General features: G+C 37.7%; 1 protein-coding gene across 2 annotated transcripts in view; it reads right to left on the bottom strand.

Annotated features, from left to right (window-relative positions):
• Positions 1-406: 406 nt before the first annotated feature.
• Positions 407-13,850, bottom strand: part of tgfbr1b (transforming growth factor, beta receptor 1 b) — a 55,065-nt gene continuing 41,621 nt past the window's right edge. For both annotated transcript variants that reach the window (XM_066723365.1, XM_066723366.1), the window contains exons 7-9: positions 12,782-12,906; positions 12,006-12,136; positions 407-5,475 (exon numbers count right to left, since the gene is read on the bottom strand). In XM_066723365.1, the coding sequence (XP_066579462.1) occupies positions 5,350-5,475; positions 12,006-12,136; positions 12,782-12,906 (382 nt within the window). In that variant the 3' untranslated portion in view covers positions 407-5,349. The remainder of the gene's footprint in view (positions 5,476-12,005; positions 12,137-12,781; positions 12,907-13,850) is intronic.

Below are 13,850 nucleotides of genomic sequence, written 5' to 3'. Positions count from 1 at the left end.
GGATGGCACTGTACGGCGAAGGCAAGAAAATATCAAGAGCCGCTGATGTTACAGTGATTCCACAACAGTGTTGAAAACATGCGCTGGCCCAATTCCTACCCTCAATTACACAGAACGCAGGGTAGACACCACAGGGACCATCTTCTGTTGCTGCAACAGAAACGGCACACCTTTTAAGTGCATCAGTCATGAAGAATATACCGTAAAGAGCTGCGGGGGGGTAAGAATTTGCACACTTTGAAATCCATACGGAGCTCCAGATTGTGAACACAAATATGTTCGAGACATATGGGAGATGTTTTAAATTTCCCTGATTGAGAATCATTAATAGGACTGTGGTACTGGTGCATTGTAACATGTCATCTTTAAAGGTCATGTGATAAAAAGCGCATCCTTGGACTGAAAGTAAAACACAATTGTCCCCCAAAATAAGGAAACTTTTTATTCACTTAATAGTCTACTGCACTATGTTAAAACTTAACATAAGTGTCACTCATAGCTACTTTCCTATGTTTATCATTCATCCTTTTGTACATACTACAAAAGTCACTACTTACAATTTAGAAATTAGGGAGATGTTCTGGTATTACCTTAGAAGGGTCGGCCATTCTGCTTATACTGACATCCTCATATTGACCACTATAAAGAATTCCCCCAAAAATATACAAGTTATTATCTGCACAGCTCTGCAAAATAAAAAGAAAAAAAAACAAGCAAGGACATTCTAAAAGCATAAACAAGTCTGACAAAAAGCAGTCAAATATAGGTTACGGTAAAAAGAGGAATATAATTACTTGCTACAATTTGGGCACAATACAAACACAATACAATTTCAGTACCATTTTCTTCAATTTAGTGTTCCATAGAAACAGAACTGCAAACCTGGAAAATAAATCCATTATATACACTGAGGTAAAAACACATTGGTCTTTAGAGGAGGTATTTTTTTTTTTTTTTTTTTCCTTTTAATATTTTTTTAACACTTTTTTTTTTTTCTTGTCTTTTAAGCAAGTGATGCAAACATCGGAATTCAATCACATGCAGTGCATCATCCAAGGAGGGAAAAAAAAAAAAAAAAAAAAAGTCAATTAAAATAGTCAAACCTAGGCACTAAAAATTCAATAAAGCTTTCTCCTACCTGCACATAATATTCTCATTACAGCAGCCAAACGGAACAAGTGAAAAGCACCTCAGCAAACTGAAAACGAGTCACACCCTTCTGCGACCGTCAATAATCGCCAGGCAAAACACAGTGCCTTTGCTGAATTTGATTGCATAAATTGAGACTTTCAAGAATATACAAGACAGATCATTGTCCTTTTGTGTCAGAGATTTGTTTAATATAATAGGAATTGTAAAATGAACAGGCAGAATAGTAGGAAAATAAAACTTTTTCCCCAGAGAACTTTCCATTTCCGGACTTGGGTCTTGTGAACCAATACATGAATCCCTTTGTTTTTTCTTTCATTGTGGGCTTCAACCCATCTGTGGCCTTTTACTAGTCGTCACTGGACCAAAATATAACCTGAGTTATTGAAGTTTCTCCTTTTCACGCAATTAAGTGCTCTACTGGGTCTTTGCATTATAAGCCTTTAGAAGAAGCGTGATCTTTGGGTCGCAAAAGGGTATGAATACAGGATGCTTGCCCGATACATTTCTTCTGGTAGCCCAAATCCTCTTCCATGTCAAATAGTGACGAACAGAATCGAGAGGCACAGAATTTCTGACATTGAAAGGACAATGGCACCAGCAAAGTGACAGAATCAATGATGTTACTATGGGAGAAATCTAGATAATTCATGGTTCCCACAACCACATCTCAGTTTTCGAACACAAGAACAACAAGTACAACAACAACAACAAACAAGACTGGCTCGAAATTCCTCTACTGTGAAAACTGAGGAGGAATGAAGATATGGTTTATCAAACAGCTGGTGTAACCCATTTGGCCTCTGATATGTCACTGAGAAATACCCAGATGTATAATGTTTGAGTTATTTTAATTAAAGGAAAACAAAAGGCTGCTGGTGATTTAAGACAGTAATGTGTACAGTTGTATAAAACAAATGATGGCCTAATTGTGACCATCATTTCATGTGAATTATCAAATGGTTATTCCCAGAGAATGTGGCTGTCCTTTGTACTCTGTAGTTTCACAGAATTTTATCAGCACGAAAAACATCCAAGATTTTTTGTTCACCATGAGTTACAGCAGCAGTATAACCCCCCCACCTTCTGCATTGGGGTGGTTTTCACTTATTTTGTTCTGACAGTTACTTCACATTGTATCATTATTATATTATTAAATGAGAAATTATATATATAATTTCCTAATACCTAAGTTTAAATCTATTTCAATTGGGAGATTACAATCTTACCTTGTAAAAGGAATCAATCACACATTAATAGCATGGCACAACATTTTCAAAGGTCATTTTTAATTTGGGCCATTCCATGACAGATGAAGTTCCCTGGAAAGGGCTATGTCTGAAAGGTGGAAGGTTCAAAGGCATGTTTGCTTTAGCCAGGTGTTCAAACGCAGTTATACATTTCGGCAGGTTCGTGCAAGCACTGCAGTGGTGTCAGATTGTTCACAAAGCCTGAAGAGTAAATCACATATTAAATGTACCTTGTGAGGAAAATTCAATATTGTGATTGGGTTAAATGTCCATTCATTAGTGTTATATTCAAAGTAGACCTACCTCTCGTATAGGCATAATTCATTTCTTAATTTGACATCTCTATATCCAAAGTGATAACACTGTCTCCTATACAGACTTGTTAAAGTCTCAATGTAAATTATGCAAATTAATTTTGGCAACCTTTTAATTTTCTTCTAGAATGTGTTCGGAACCTTTGAACCTTTCCTAAGTAACATTATAAAGCATCAGCTCTCTTGGATTTGATTGAATCTGGTTACTTGTGGTGTGATTTTGTATTCAAAGGGAAACTCCATGCATCAGATTGCTGTTTAACTGGACTGGTGGCAGAAGGGTCAAAATTGTAGATCCGACCTACAAACATTCATGCTGTTGTGCCTTAGGATCTGTATGGCCTTTGAGTCCAAAATGTCTCTGGCAGTTAACACATAAATTAATACACATAGTTCCAGTTTTATCAATTTACAAGTGATTGATCTCTGACCCTAAAATATCTGCTGCTCACCTTTAAAACTGCTACTCCAATCTCATAGCAATCTGAAATGTGGAAGTATTCCCAAGGAAAGCACAGCATAAAGACGCGGTTTGTCATGGAATAACGCGTTTTAAGTCCACATAGATTTTCATGGCACACATCTGGCAAGCATTTTGAATATGTACATCCAATTAATTCTGTTTTCCCAAGTGTCCCTGTAAACACACTGAACAACTGGGAATAGTATTGTTAGCAGCACGGTGTCCATAAAAATGCATTCAAATAAAAACCATACGAGAAAAAAATAGATTACATTTTAACCATATTACCACGCATTTAAACGTGCAATGTGTCTGAGAAGTGCACTTATTGCTAAATTGAACAAAACTAGATTTTCTTTGACTACACCACCATTTTAAATACAAATCCCAATTTGTTTCTATTCCTCCTCTCCTCTCTGAATAGTATGTATTACCTGCGGGTGTCATTTTTAATATTTTTCCTGAACACACCTATAACTGTGAGAAATGAAAATAAATTGTCCAATTTTGCATTTAATGAAACGCGCTTATGTGTGTGGTAATATGGTGCCTTAAATTTGTTAAAAAATATATATTTTTTAATCTGGTGCTACTGTTCATTTTATTTTACATTTAGTGTGGTACATACCTTATTATTTTTCTTTACCAAATGCAAACAAATCTGAAGCCTTCTGCTGGTCCCTGAAGGCTTGCTCAAAGAAACGAGAAGTAGTCCATTGCAACAGATTACGTTGGGTTTTTTTTTGCCTTTTTTTTTTTTTTAATGTACATTCTTGTAAAAATAGTTGCCACAAAATGTTGGAAAACCTATGGCTTAGTAAATATCCATTTGCTATAATTTGAATAATTGTACCACACTTTCTTTAACAAGACACTTTTGCAAACGACTGATATGCACACATACGAAAGAAAACGGTAGTGAGATTAGAGGGCGACTGCATTCATTTACGGAAATTCACCTTGAATGTGAATTCCATGATGCCAAATCTTATCCGACCACGAGGAAAGCATCTTAAGTTTAGACTTTAAGAGATTAAACGGTAAAAAGGAAAAAAAAATACTATTAAAAATGCAGCAGAAATGAATGATCCTGTTATATTATGAAAAAGACCCAATTAAAAGAAAAATAAAATGGCAGCAGGTTCATGGGTTCATGGCAAATCCCTGACCTTCACGCTTAATGGTCCTTTCTTGTGCATAAGTGGAATACATCCGGTGGTTATCCTGAAGAGTTTCTCTGAAGACGATGCGAACGCATGGGGTTGTCACACGAGGAGGTGTGAATGGTACTGATTTCAGAGCAGTGGCACTTTCTGGTAACACCTGGCTTGGAAGGCATGGTTTAATAACAGAGCAGTAATATATAAAATATATATATTGCATATGTCGTAGCATGTTTGCCAAGACTGAATGAGGTCATGTCCATTTTCTTTTTTTTTTTTTTAAATCATAAGAAAATAACTTTTGCCGATTTGTAGAATAAAACAAACAAACAAAAAAAGGTGCAATACGTCAGAGATAATCCCACAGCAAACAATCACCTCTCAAAGGCATAAAACAAATGAAAATGCTGATATAAAGTACCTGATACTAACAAAAAAAAGAATACGAATAATTCCATCCTTGCTTAACTGTTCTTCACTGATTAAAACGGACCAGCCCCCACCGCAAGTAAAACATTTTTTTACTTTAAGCAACTGTTACCAACACATTAAGACCAGCAATTATAAAACTTGTTTTTTTCTATTTTCTCTCTCTTTTTTTTTTTTTTTTTTAAATTCTCTTCTCCCAATTCTCTTTTTTTTTTTTTTAATTCTCACCAAATCAAAATTGAATGTTAATAAAAAATAAAGCTAGTCTACATCAGAGTCTGTAAATGTCCTGGGAAAGGAGGTGCTCATAGTGCACAGAGAGGGTCCCACAGCGAGGGGGGTAGTGTCTCTGTCGAAAGAGTTCGCATTTTGTAACGTTCCTATGTAGTTTGAAAAGGCAGTGAGATCCCACTTCCGTTACCTCGGTGAGGTAGAACAAAGTATCCTTTCCGATTACTGCAACCCAGGCGTTGGAAATTAAAAACCACCTTCATCGTAATGCTCTCCTTTTAAAAAATAAAACAAAAGGAAAAAGTAACAGAACAAAATAAAAGCCCCGGGGCTTCTTAAAGGCCTTCAGTTTACATTTTAATGCCTTCCTGTTGGCTGAGCTGTGACAATGTCTTCTTAATGCGCAGGGCTGTGAGGCGGGCTGCTCCGTTTGCATACCAACATTCACGCATGATCTTTGCCATCACTCTCAGGGCCTGGGAGAGAGGGAGAGAAGAGAGAGAGCACACTGTTACTGCACTGAAAGCGACAGTCAGGGTCAGCAGGCTGGTGTAATGATGTGGCCCCAGAACTGAGCCAGCTCCACTGATCCCCGTCCTTTATCAGCAATTTAACACCTCGTTTGCTCGAAACAGACATGTACACATCCGTATAAATGGCCATCATCTGAGGCTGTGCTGGTAATTAAAATGGACTATGCTATACTGCAAGTCTTCTTTAAATCTTTTGATGGCCACAAGGCAGAAGGTTCACATGTCTTTTAATCATTGCCTGTAGTCCACTTGGGAAAGAACTCAAGATTGGTTCAGTTCAATGAATAAAACGGCAGGTGGAATGAAAAACAGGAGCTCTCTGGCCCTCTGCACTGCTGTAAAAAGGGAAGTGAAAGAATAAATGCGTTTTCTATGTTTCTGTTCAAGGTCATAGCACAGCTCTTTCATGCTTATACAAAACTGTGGCCTGTGACAAGTGGTTGGGGAAAAAAAACGAAAACAATAAGTAACCATAAAACCCACTCATGGTGTCGAAATCTTCTCACAATTGACAAAGTTGGGGCATAAAACCTCAAAGCAGACTTGCTTAAAGAGGGTATTTTTTTTCCTCTGGCTTAACCATAAATAAACATGTGTAGCCAAGGGTGTTTTTTTTATTTTATTTTTTACTATTTTTCAAGCCACACTATTAGTCTATAAAGCATTTCTTTAGCACAAGAAAATCTTTATTTCCTCAGACATTTGGGAAGAAAGATATTGCGGCCAGGATCGGTGGCTAATTGTATCGAAAACACAATGAAATGATCAATGATGCATTTTAAATATAATATGACCTTGTGGGAAATGATCAGTGGTGTAGGGATTTATGATTCTCACTCTGCAGATGAGTGAAGTTTTGCACCAAAAGTACATGTTGTGTTCGGACACATACATCTCGCATTTTAAACCCCATTGCATGTGACCACCAGATGCCCAAGAACTTTCCTTTTTAAAGATGGCTGGCTATAATGTTTAAAGTTGCAACTGTATTTGAAAGGATTCATGTCCTTCAGTTGAAACCATGTTAATTGGGGATACATTTAGTTGAAAAATATATAGGTCCTGAAACTGTAGTAATAATGATATATTTTCTAGTTCAGCGCTATAGACTCACTTAAAGGGGTCAATGCATTTAAATCAATTAAGAGCCAAGTGTTATTTTCACATCGCAGTTGCATTAATTCTGTTCAGAAACGGAACAGCACTATAGATTTAGAGATGAAAAAACAATGAATGTATTCATTACATCATACTGTTGGTTTCTGAACTAGGGACATGTACTACAAATGATGATGAACTTTGTACAGCAGCATAATCGTTACCCAACAGATCCAGCATTTCCCTAAAGGTACAGCAGATGGCTGCACAGTACAGCTCTGAAGCACATCATTTACACTAACAAGCAGTACAAAGAAAAAGGTAATAATGCACTCAAAAAAGGGGCAATAGTAATACCAACAGCAAAATCCACCTGGACTAAGGACTAAATTATTCATTTTAACTATTATTCTTATGTCACTCTGTCCTTCTCAAATGGAAACACCCCCAAAATGAAAGAATTACTTAATTCAATCAAGATAACCTCCATACACTTGACATTCCTGCTTCGGTAAACTCTTTGGGCTACATTCTTAAAAAAAATTATATATATACACTCACCTAAAGGATTATTAGGAACACCATACTAATACTGTGTTTGACCCCCTTTCGCCTTCAGAACTGCCTTAATTCTACGTGGCATTGATTCAACAAGGTGCTGAAAGCATTCTTTAGAAATGTTGGCCCATATTGATAGGATAGCATCTTGCAGTTGATGGAGATTTGTGGGATGCACATCCAGGGCACGAAGCTCCCGTTCCACCACATCCCAAAGATGCTCTATTGGGTTGAGATCTGGTGACTGTGGGGGCCAGTTTAGTACAGTGAACTCATTGTCATGTTCAAGAAACCAATTTGAAATGATTCGACCTTTGTGACATGGTGCATTATCCTGCTGGAAGTAGCCATCAGAGGATGGGTACATGGTGGTCATAAAGGGATGGACATGGTCAGAAACAATGCTCAGGTAGGCCGTGGCATTTAAACGATGCCCAATTGGCACTAAGGGGCCTAAAGTGTGCCAAGAAAACATCCCCCACACCATTACACCACCACCACCAGCCTGCACAGTGGTAACAAGGCATGATGGATCCATGTTCTCATTCTGTTTACGCCAAATTCTGACTACCATCTGAATGTCTCAACAGAAATCGAGACTCATCAGACCAGGCAACATTTTTCCAGTCTTCAACTGTCCAATTTTGGTGAGCTTGTGCAAATTGTAGCCTCTTTTTCCTATTTGTAGTGGAGATGAGTGGTACCCGGTGGGGTCTTCTGCTGTTGTAGCCCATCCGCCTCAAGGTTGTACGTGTTGTGGCTTCACAAATGCTTTGCTGCATACCTCGGTTGTAACGAGTGCTTATTTCAGTCAAAGTTGCTCTTCTATCAGCTTGAATCAGTCGGCCCATTCTCCTCTGACCTCTAGCATCAACAAGGCATTTTCGCCCACAGGACTGCCGCATACTGGATGTTTTTCCCTTTTCACACCATTCTTTGTAAACCCTAGAAATGGTTGTGAGACCCAATAATCAATCTTAGGGCCCAATCCAATCAAAAATGTACACGCTGTGATTTGTTTGCAGAAGCATATTGCAAATGGATTTCGCGCAGCTAAATATTTCGGGTGTAAAATCTCAATGGATGAGTTTTGCAGATCTTATTACTCACAACGATGCGAGAGAGTGGTCACATTCTAGCGGTGTTAAATAAAGAAAATAACAATGAGGAAACAACCTGCAAATGCTCTTGCAGCTCCTCTTGTTTTAGACAACTTTGAAGCTCAGAAGGCAATGCTCCAAATTTGAAAACAAATTAATTCCCAAAAAAAGCTAAGTGGGGCTTTACTGCGGGTGAAGGCAACTTTATGAGAAATAGTAGGCCTAATAAAGATTTTTAGAGGCGTGGGTATGTATCACCGTTTAAAAATGCCACTGTAAAATTGAAACAATAGTAATAAAATCACATAAGTTTCAATTCGTGCAACTGTGTCATCAAGCAATTTAAATAAAATACAAAATAGGTTTTTTACATCACAATTTCTTCCAAGGGCGATCTGCACCTTCCAACTTTTTTCTCTTGGTGTTCTTTTTAAAGTACAAGGACTCCACAACTGTCATTTTTAAGCACACAATGAAATTGTACAATAGCAGAGCAGTGTTTATTTTAAACTAAAACTTTTAACTGAACTAAAACCGCTTCCTTCTCTTCATTGCTTAGCAACCAGCAAGAGATGTAGGCGTTCTAACATTTAAATAGAAAATGCACAAGTGGGTAGCATATACACTCACCTAAAGGATTATTAGGAACACCTGTTCAATTTCTCATTAATGCAATTATCTAACCAACCAATCACATGGCAGTTGCTTCAATGCATTTAGGGGTGTGGTCCTGGTCAAGACAATCTCCTGAACTCCAAACTGAATGTCTGAATGGGAAAGAAAGGTGATTTAAGCAATTTTGAGCGTGGCATGGTTGTTGGTGCCAGATGGGCCGGTCTGAGTATTTCACAATCTGCTCAGTTACTGGGATTTTCACGCACAACCATTTCTAGGGTTTACAAAGAATGGTGTGAAAAGGGAAAAACATCCAGTATGCGGCAGTCCTGTGGGCGAAAATGCCTTGTTGATGCTAGAGGTCAGAGGAGAATGGGCTGACTGATTCAAGCTGATAGAAGAGCAACTTTGACTGAAATAACCACTCGTTACAACCGAGGTATGCAGCAAAGCATTTGTGAAGCCACAACACGTACAACCTTGAGGCGGATGGGCTACAACAGCAGAAGACCCCACCGGGTACCACTCATCTCCACTACAAATAGGAAAAAGAGGCTACAATTTGCACAAGCTCACCAAAATTGGACAGTTGAAGACTGGAAAAATGTTGCCTGGTCTGATGAGTCTCGATTTCTGTTGAGACATTCAGATGGTAGAGTCAGAATTTGGCGTAAACAGAATGAGAACATGGATCCATCATGCCTTGTTACCACTGTGCAGGCTGGTGGTGGTGGTGTAATGGTGTGGGGGATGTTTTCTTGGCACACTTTAGGCCCCTTAGTGCCAATTGGGCATTGTTTAAATGCCACGGCCTACCTGAGCATTGTTTCTGACCATGTCCATCCCTTTATGACCACCATGTACCCATCCTCTGATGGCTACTTCCAGCAGGATAATGCACCATGTCACAAAGGTTGAATCATTTCAAATTGGTTTCTTGAACATGACAATGAGTTCACTGTACTAAACTGGCCCCCACAGTCACCAGATCTCAACCCAATAGAGCATCTTTGGGATGTGGTGGAACGGTAGCTTCGTGCCCTGGATGTGCATCCCACAAATCTCCATCAACTGCAAGATGCTATCCTATCAATATGGGCCAACATTTCTAAAGAATGCTTTCAGCACCTTGTTGAATCAATGCCACGTAGAATTAAGGCAGTTCTGAAGGTGAAAGGGGGTCAAACACAGTATTAGTATGGTGTTCCTAATAATCCTTTAGGTGAGTGTAAAACGATATCTATTAACCCCAATGAGGTGCCTACACTTCATCACTTACTTTACGTGGTTTTGCAAAGCCTGCACACCTTTCCATGGGGAATTAAAATTAGGATGGGTATTCAAGACCTTAATATTAATAATAATGGAAAAAGTGTAACAATTGTTTGTTTCTGGTTTAAATGAAGGTCTAAGCTATATCAAAGGGTTTCTATGGACCTGTACGTTTTCGTTTTCCATAGCAAGCGTTTTTCTTTATTTAAATGTTTCTGCAAGATCTGAAAACACTGGAGACCGTGTCCCATTTTCTTTTTTCTGAAATAGGCTGTCCGAGAACATGCGTTTCTACATAGACTTGAAAGTGAATACTACATAGTGTGTAAGTTGGACTTTTGGGGTTGGAGTTTCTACATGCATATTGACAGTTTTTTTTTTTTAAGAGTATCTCGAAGCATAAGAACACACTTGCTGAAAGATTACAGTAAGATCGAGATAAATATGGTATTGAACCACAGAATAACATTTTCAACTACAAATGTATATATTCACACCCTTGATTTGAAGCAGAGACTATAAAATAGGTGGAAATAACAAAACTAAACTTACAAATATAACGGTTCAAAAACAAGTATTTAAGTGCACAGTTTTTTTTTTTTATATCGCTTCCCGTTGTCTACTTTCATTTCTAATTTTGACTGAGATCGAGACTGTCTACACCATAGATTTCCTTCAATATAATGAAGTCGGTTTATCTTTTGTAGCATACATCTATAAAAGATGACAACGCACAGTATGTGAACTCCCTAATGAATTAGGATTGTTGAGATACTGTTTTGTGTGATTCCAATTGGGCTTCACAAATGACAGGATGTAAAAAAAGGGTACATCATTAAAACATTTTAACTGTATTTAGAAGCTTGTTCACCTCTTGTTCTAATGTAGAATCAGAATAGTTCACCAATAAAACACTTAACTAATGTACAGACAGAATATCACCAGAAAAGACTTGCACATCAAGAGCTCATTTAATAAATGGTGGCTTTCATTTTTAAAGTGTGGCAGCAATTGCAACCTCACAACACAAGATTAGATTACAGTTTTTATTACTCTAAATTGGGCCTAATCCGGTAATGGTTGCTTTCAGAGCAATAAATGAACAGTAATAAAGCACAAAAATGAATGTGGTTTATGTACACATGATAAAACGGAGAAGCTTATACATTAGTGCATTAGCTTCCAAGATTAATGCTTTTGGAAACCTAAGACACAATATTGTCCATTTAAAGGCAAACAAGGACATGGGGATTTTATCTCCAGGGGATTGTGAAGACTAGGAATACCTATTATACAATTCCAGATTCATCTGAAATATGAATACGTATGTTTAGAGCTGGGATAATTAATCAAATCCATCCAATCGAATTGATTATTTAAATATCAACTACGTTTTGGGGGTATGCGAGTTCTTCTGTTCATGACTTGCCTGCACACAATTGGCTTAATGTGGCTTTTATGCTTGGACTTCTTAATGAGACCTAAGTGTTCATATGTTGCTATGGTAATGTAGTGAAATGGCAGTCTGGGGAGAGGACAGGAGCAAGACCGAGAGACACGTGTCAGGCTGCCAGCAATTGATTCAGGACAGCACTTGAGCGTTGGGTGGATTTTTATATCTCCACGATCAGCCTACTTTTGCATAGTAACCGGGGATGATGCGATCGTTTCAGACTAATATACTTATAGATAATTTAACTTTAGTATAGATGCGTTTAATTACAACACTACAACACATACAAATCCAAAAGTAAAGTAGTGGATTTTTAGACTCCCAATTATGAACATATAAAAATGTTGTTTGCCCCCCACAGGAAGTTGAACGCGTACCTCACAGCTCTGCCACCGGTTAGGAATGTTGGGTCGCAGCTTCTGCTCACAGACCACTTTCCTCATCTCCTCTACAGAGGGGTCCGACTGCACCAAGTCATAGTAAGGGAGTTGGTAATCTTCATGAATTCCTGGAAACAATTCAGAACACTTCTAGTTAATCTCACTAATATCACAAGTAATGAGTCATTTACTGTACACACACAACAAAACATCACAAAGATAGAAACTCCACATCATTCTTTTGGCGAAAAACCAACACATCTCCCTATCAGCTGCATTAAGGTAAATGCAAGTCATTCCGAAAGATCATATCAGATGAAATCAGATTAAACAAATGCATATTTACAATCTTTATAGAAAGGCAACATGGGATTGTTTTTAAAATGTATGGACGAACCAAACGCATTCAGAAGCTACACCGAAGAAAATATGAATTATCTGATTAAATACATGGATTCACCCATTTACTAATTTGTAATGAGTACTCAATTAAATTAGTAAACATGAAAAGTCTGAGCCACAATTTAAATTCACTAGAAAACCTCAGATTAATAAAATATGCTTAACTGATGCATAATTCACTGTACTTCCACAGCCCCAAAACCCACATTGAAACACAGCCAGGGTTTAAATACATACTGTAAACTAAGAAACCATATGAGAGGCTGGTGTAAATAATACTGAAAGCAGAGGATTGGGGGGGGGGGGGGGTGATGTTTTCCACAACCAACAAGCTGAAATAACTCCAAGTGCACAAATAAATCAGGACGTACCACCAATAGAGCATCGACGAGCTATTTCCCAGAAGACCAGACCCATCGCATAGATGTCTGCCCTCTTAAAGGATTCAAAATGTTTCATGTTTATAGAATCATCAAGAACTTCTGGAGCCATGTACCTGTGGAGAAATTAATTACAGATGAATAAGGCAATACAAAGAATAATTATATACATCATTGGCCCTGCACATCAAGTAATCCAGTATTAACACAAGTTTCTATACACTCAAATGGCAGTCATTGCTTAAAGTAATGGTTGTCATTTCCTCCATTTGATTACATTTTTCACTTCAAATAAGCGTCTTAAGTAATTAATAAATAAATAAATAAATAAATAAATAAAGCTCCTCAAATGTGTTGTGAAAGATTTATGGGAAACAAACTAGCATCGACAAAATCTTAAAAAGAAAGAGGCAGAATATATACCACAAAGACCTGGGCCAGTTTATGAGCCTGTAACAAGTCTACAAAGCAGACTGCAGAGAGAAAATTGCTACAGATTCTAACTGCTGACTCTTCATCTAGCAGCAGGTGTGAGCGTTTTGTCTTTTTAAAGTGCCCATTTAAAATAATGACACTCTAGGCAAAATAAGTCTTAGTCACACAGCTGAGCTCACTTTTTTTTGGTCTCATTTTTTCCCCTCTGACGATAGATTTTCTAGAGTAGTTAGCATGACAAGTTAGAGCGGAAAAAGGAACAGGGAAACAATCGAAATACATGTCACAAAATTATAACAGAAAGGGCATATTGTATACACTGGGATGATGCCAAATAATCAAACCCCTTCCATTATTATGCGATCACAAACTGCATTGAATTGTAGTTGTAATTCTAAGTTATAGTCTAGGTCTAGGATATTCTACTTTCCTTTGATGTTATTGACTTGTTCACTAAGCCATATTTAGTTAAAAATGCACAAAACCGGTTTCTGTCAAAAGTAAAACCATAATCCAGACACACAACCAGACTTTTTACGTTTGAACGAAGTCCAATGTTGCCAGCAAACCTATTGTGTTTTAAGTAAATTTTCTAGACAAAAGCATGTTATAAACAGCACCAACT

Source organism: Amia ocellicauda, chromosome 2 (genome assembly GCF_036373705.1).
Source record: "Amia ocellicauda isolate fAmiCal2 chromosome 2, fAmiCal2.hap1, whole genome shotgun sequence".
NCBI lineage: Eukaryota > Metazoa > Chordata > Actinopteri > Amiiformes > Amiidae > Amia > Amia ocellicauda.
Note: the sequence above shows the minus strand (reverse complement) of the source record. Positions and strands in the feature narration are given on the sequence as shown.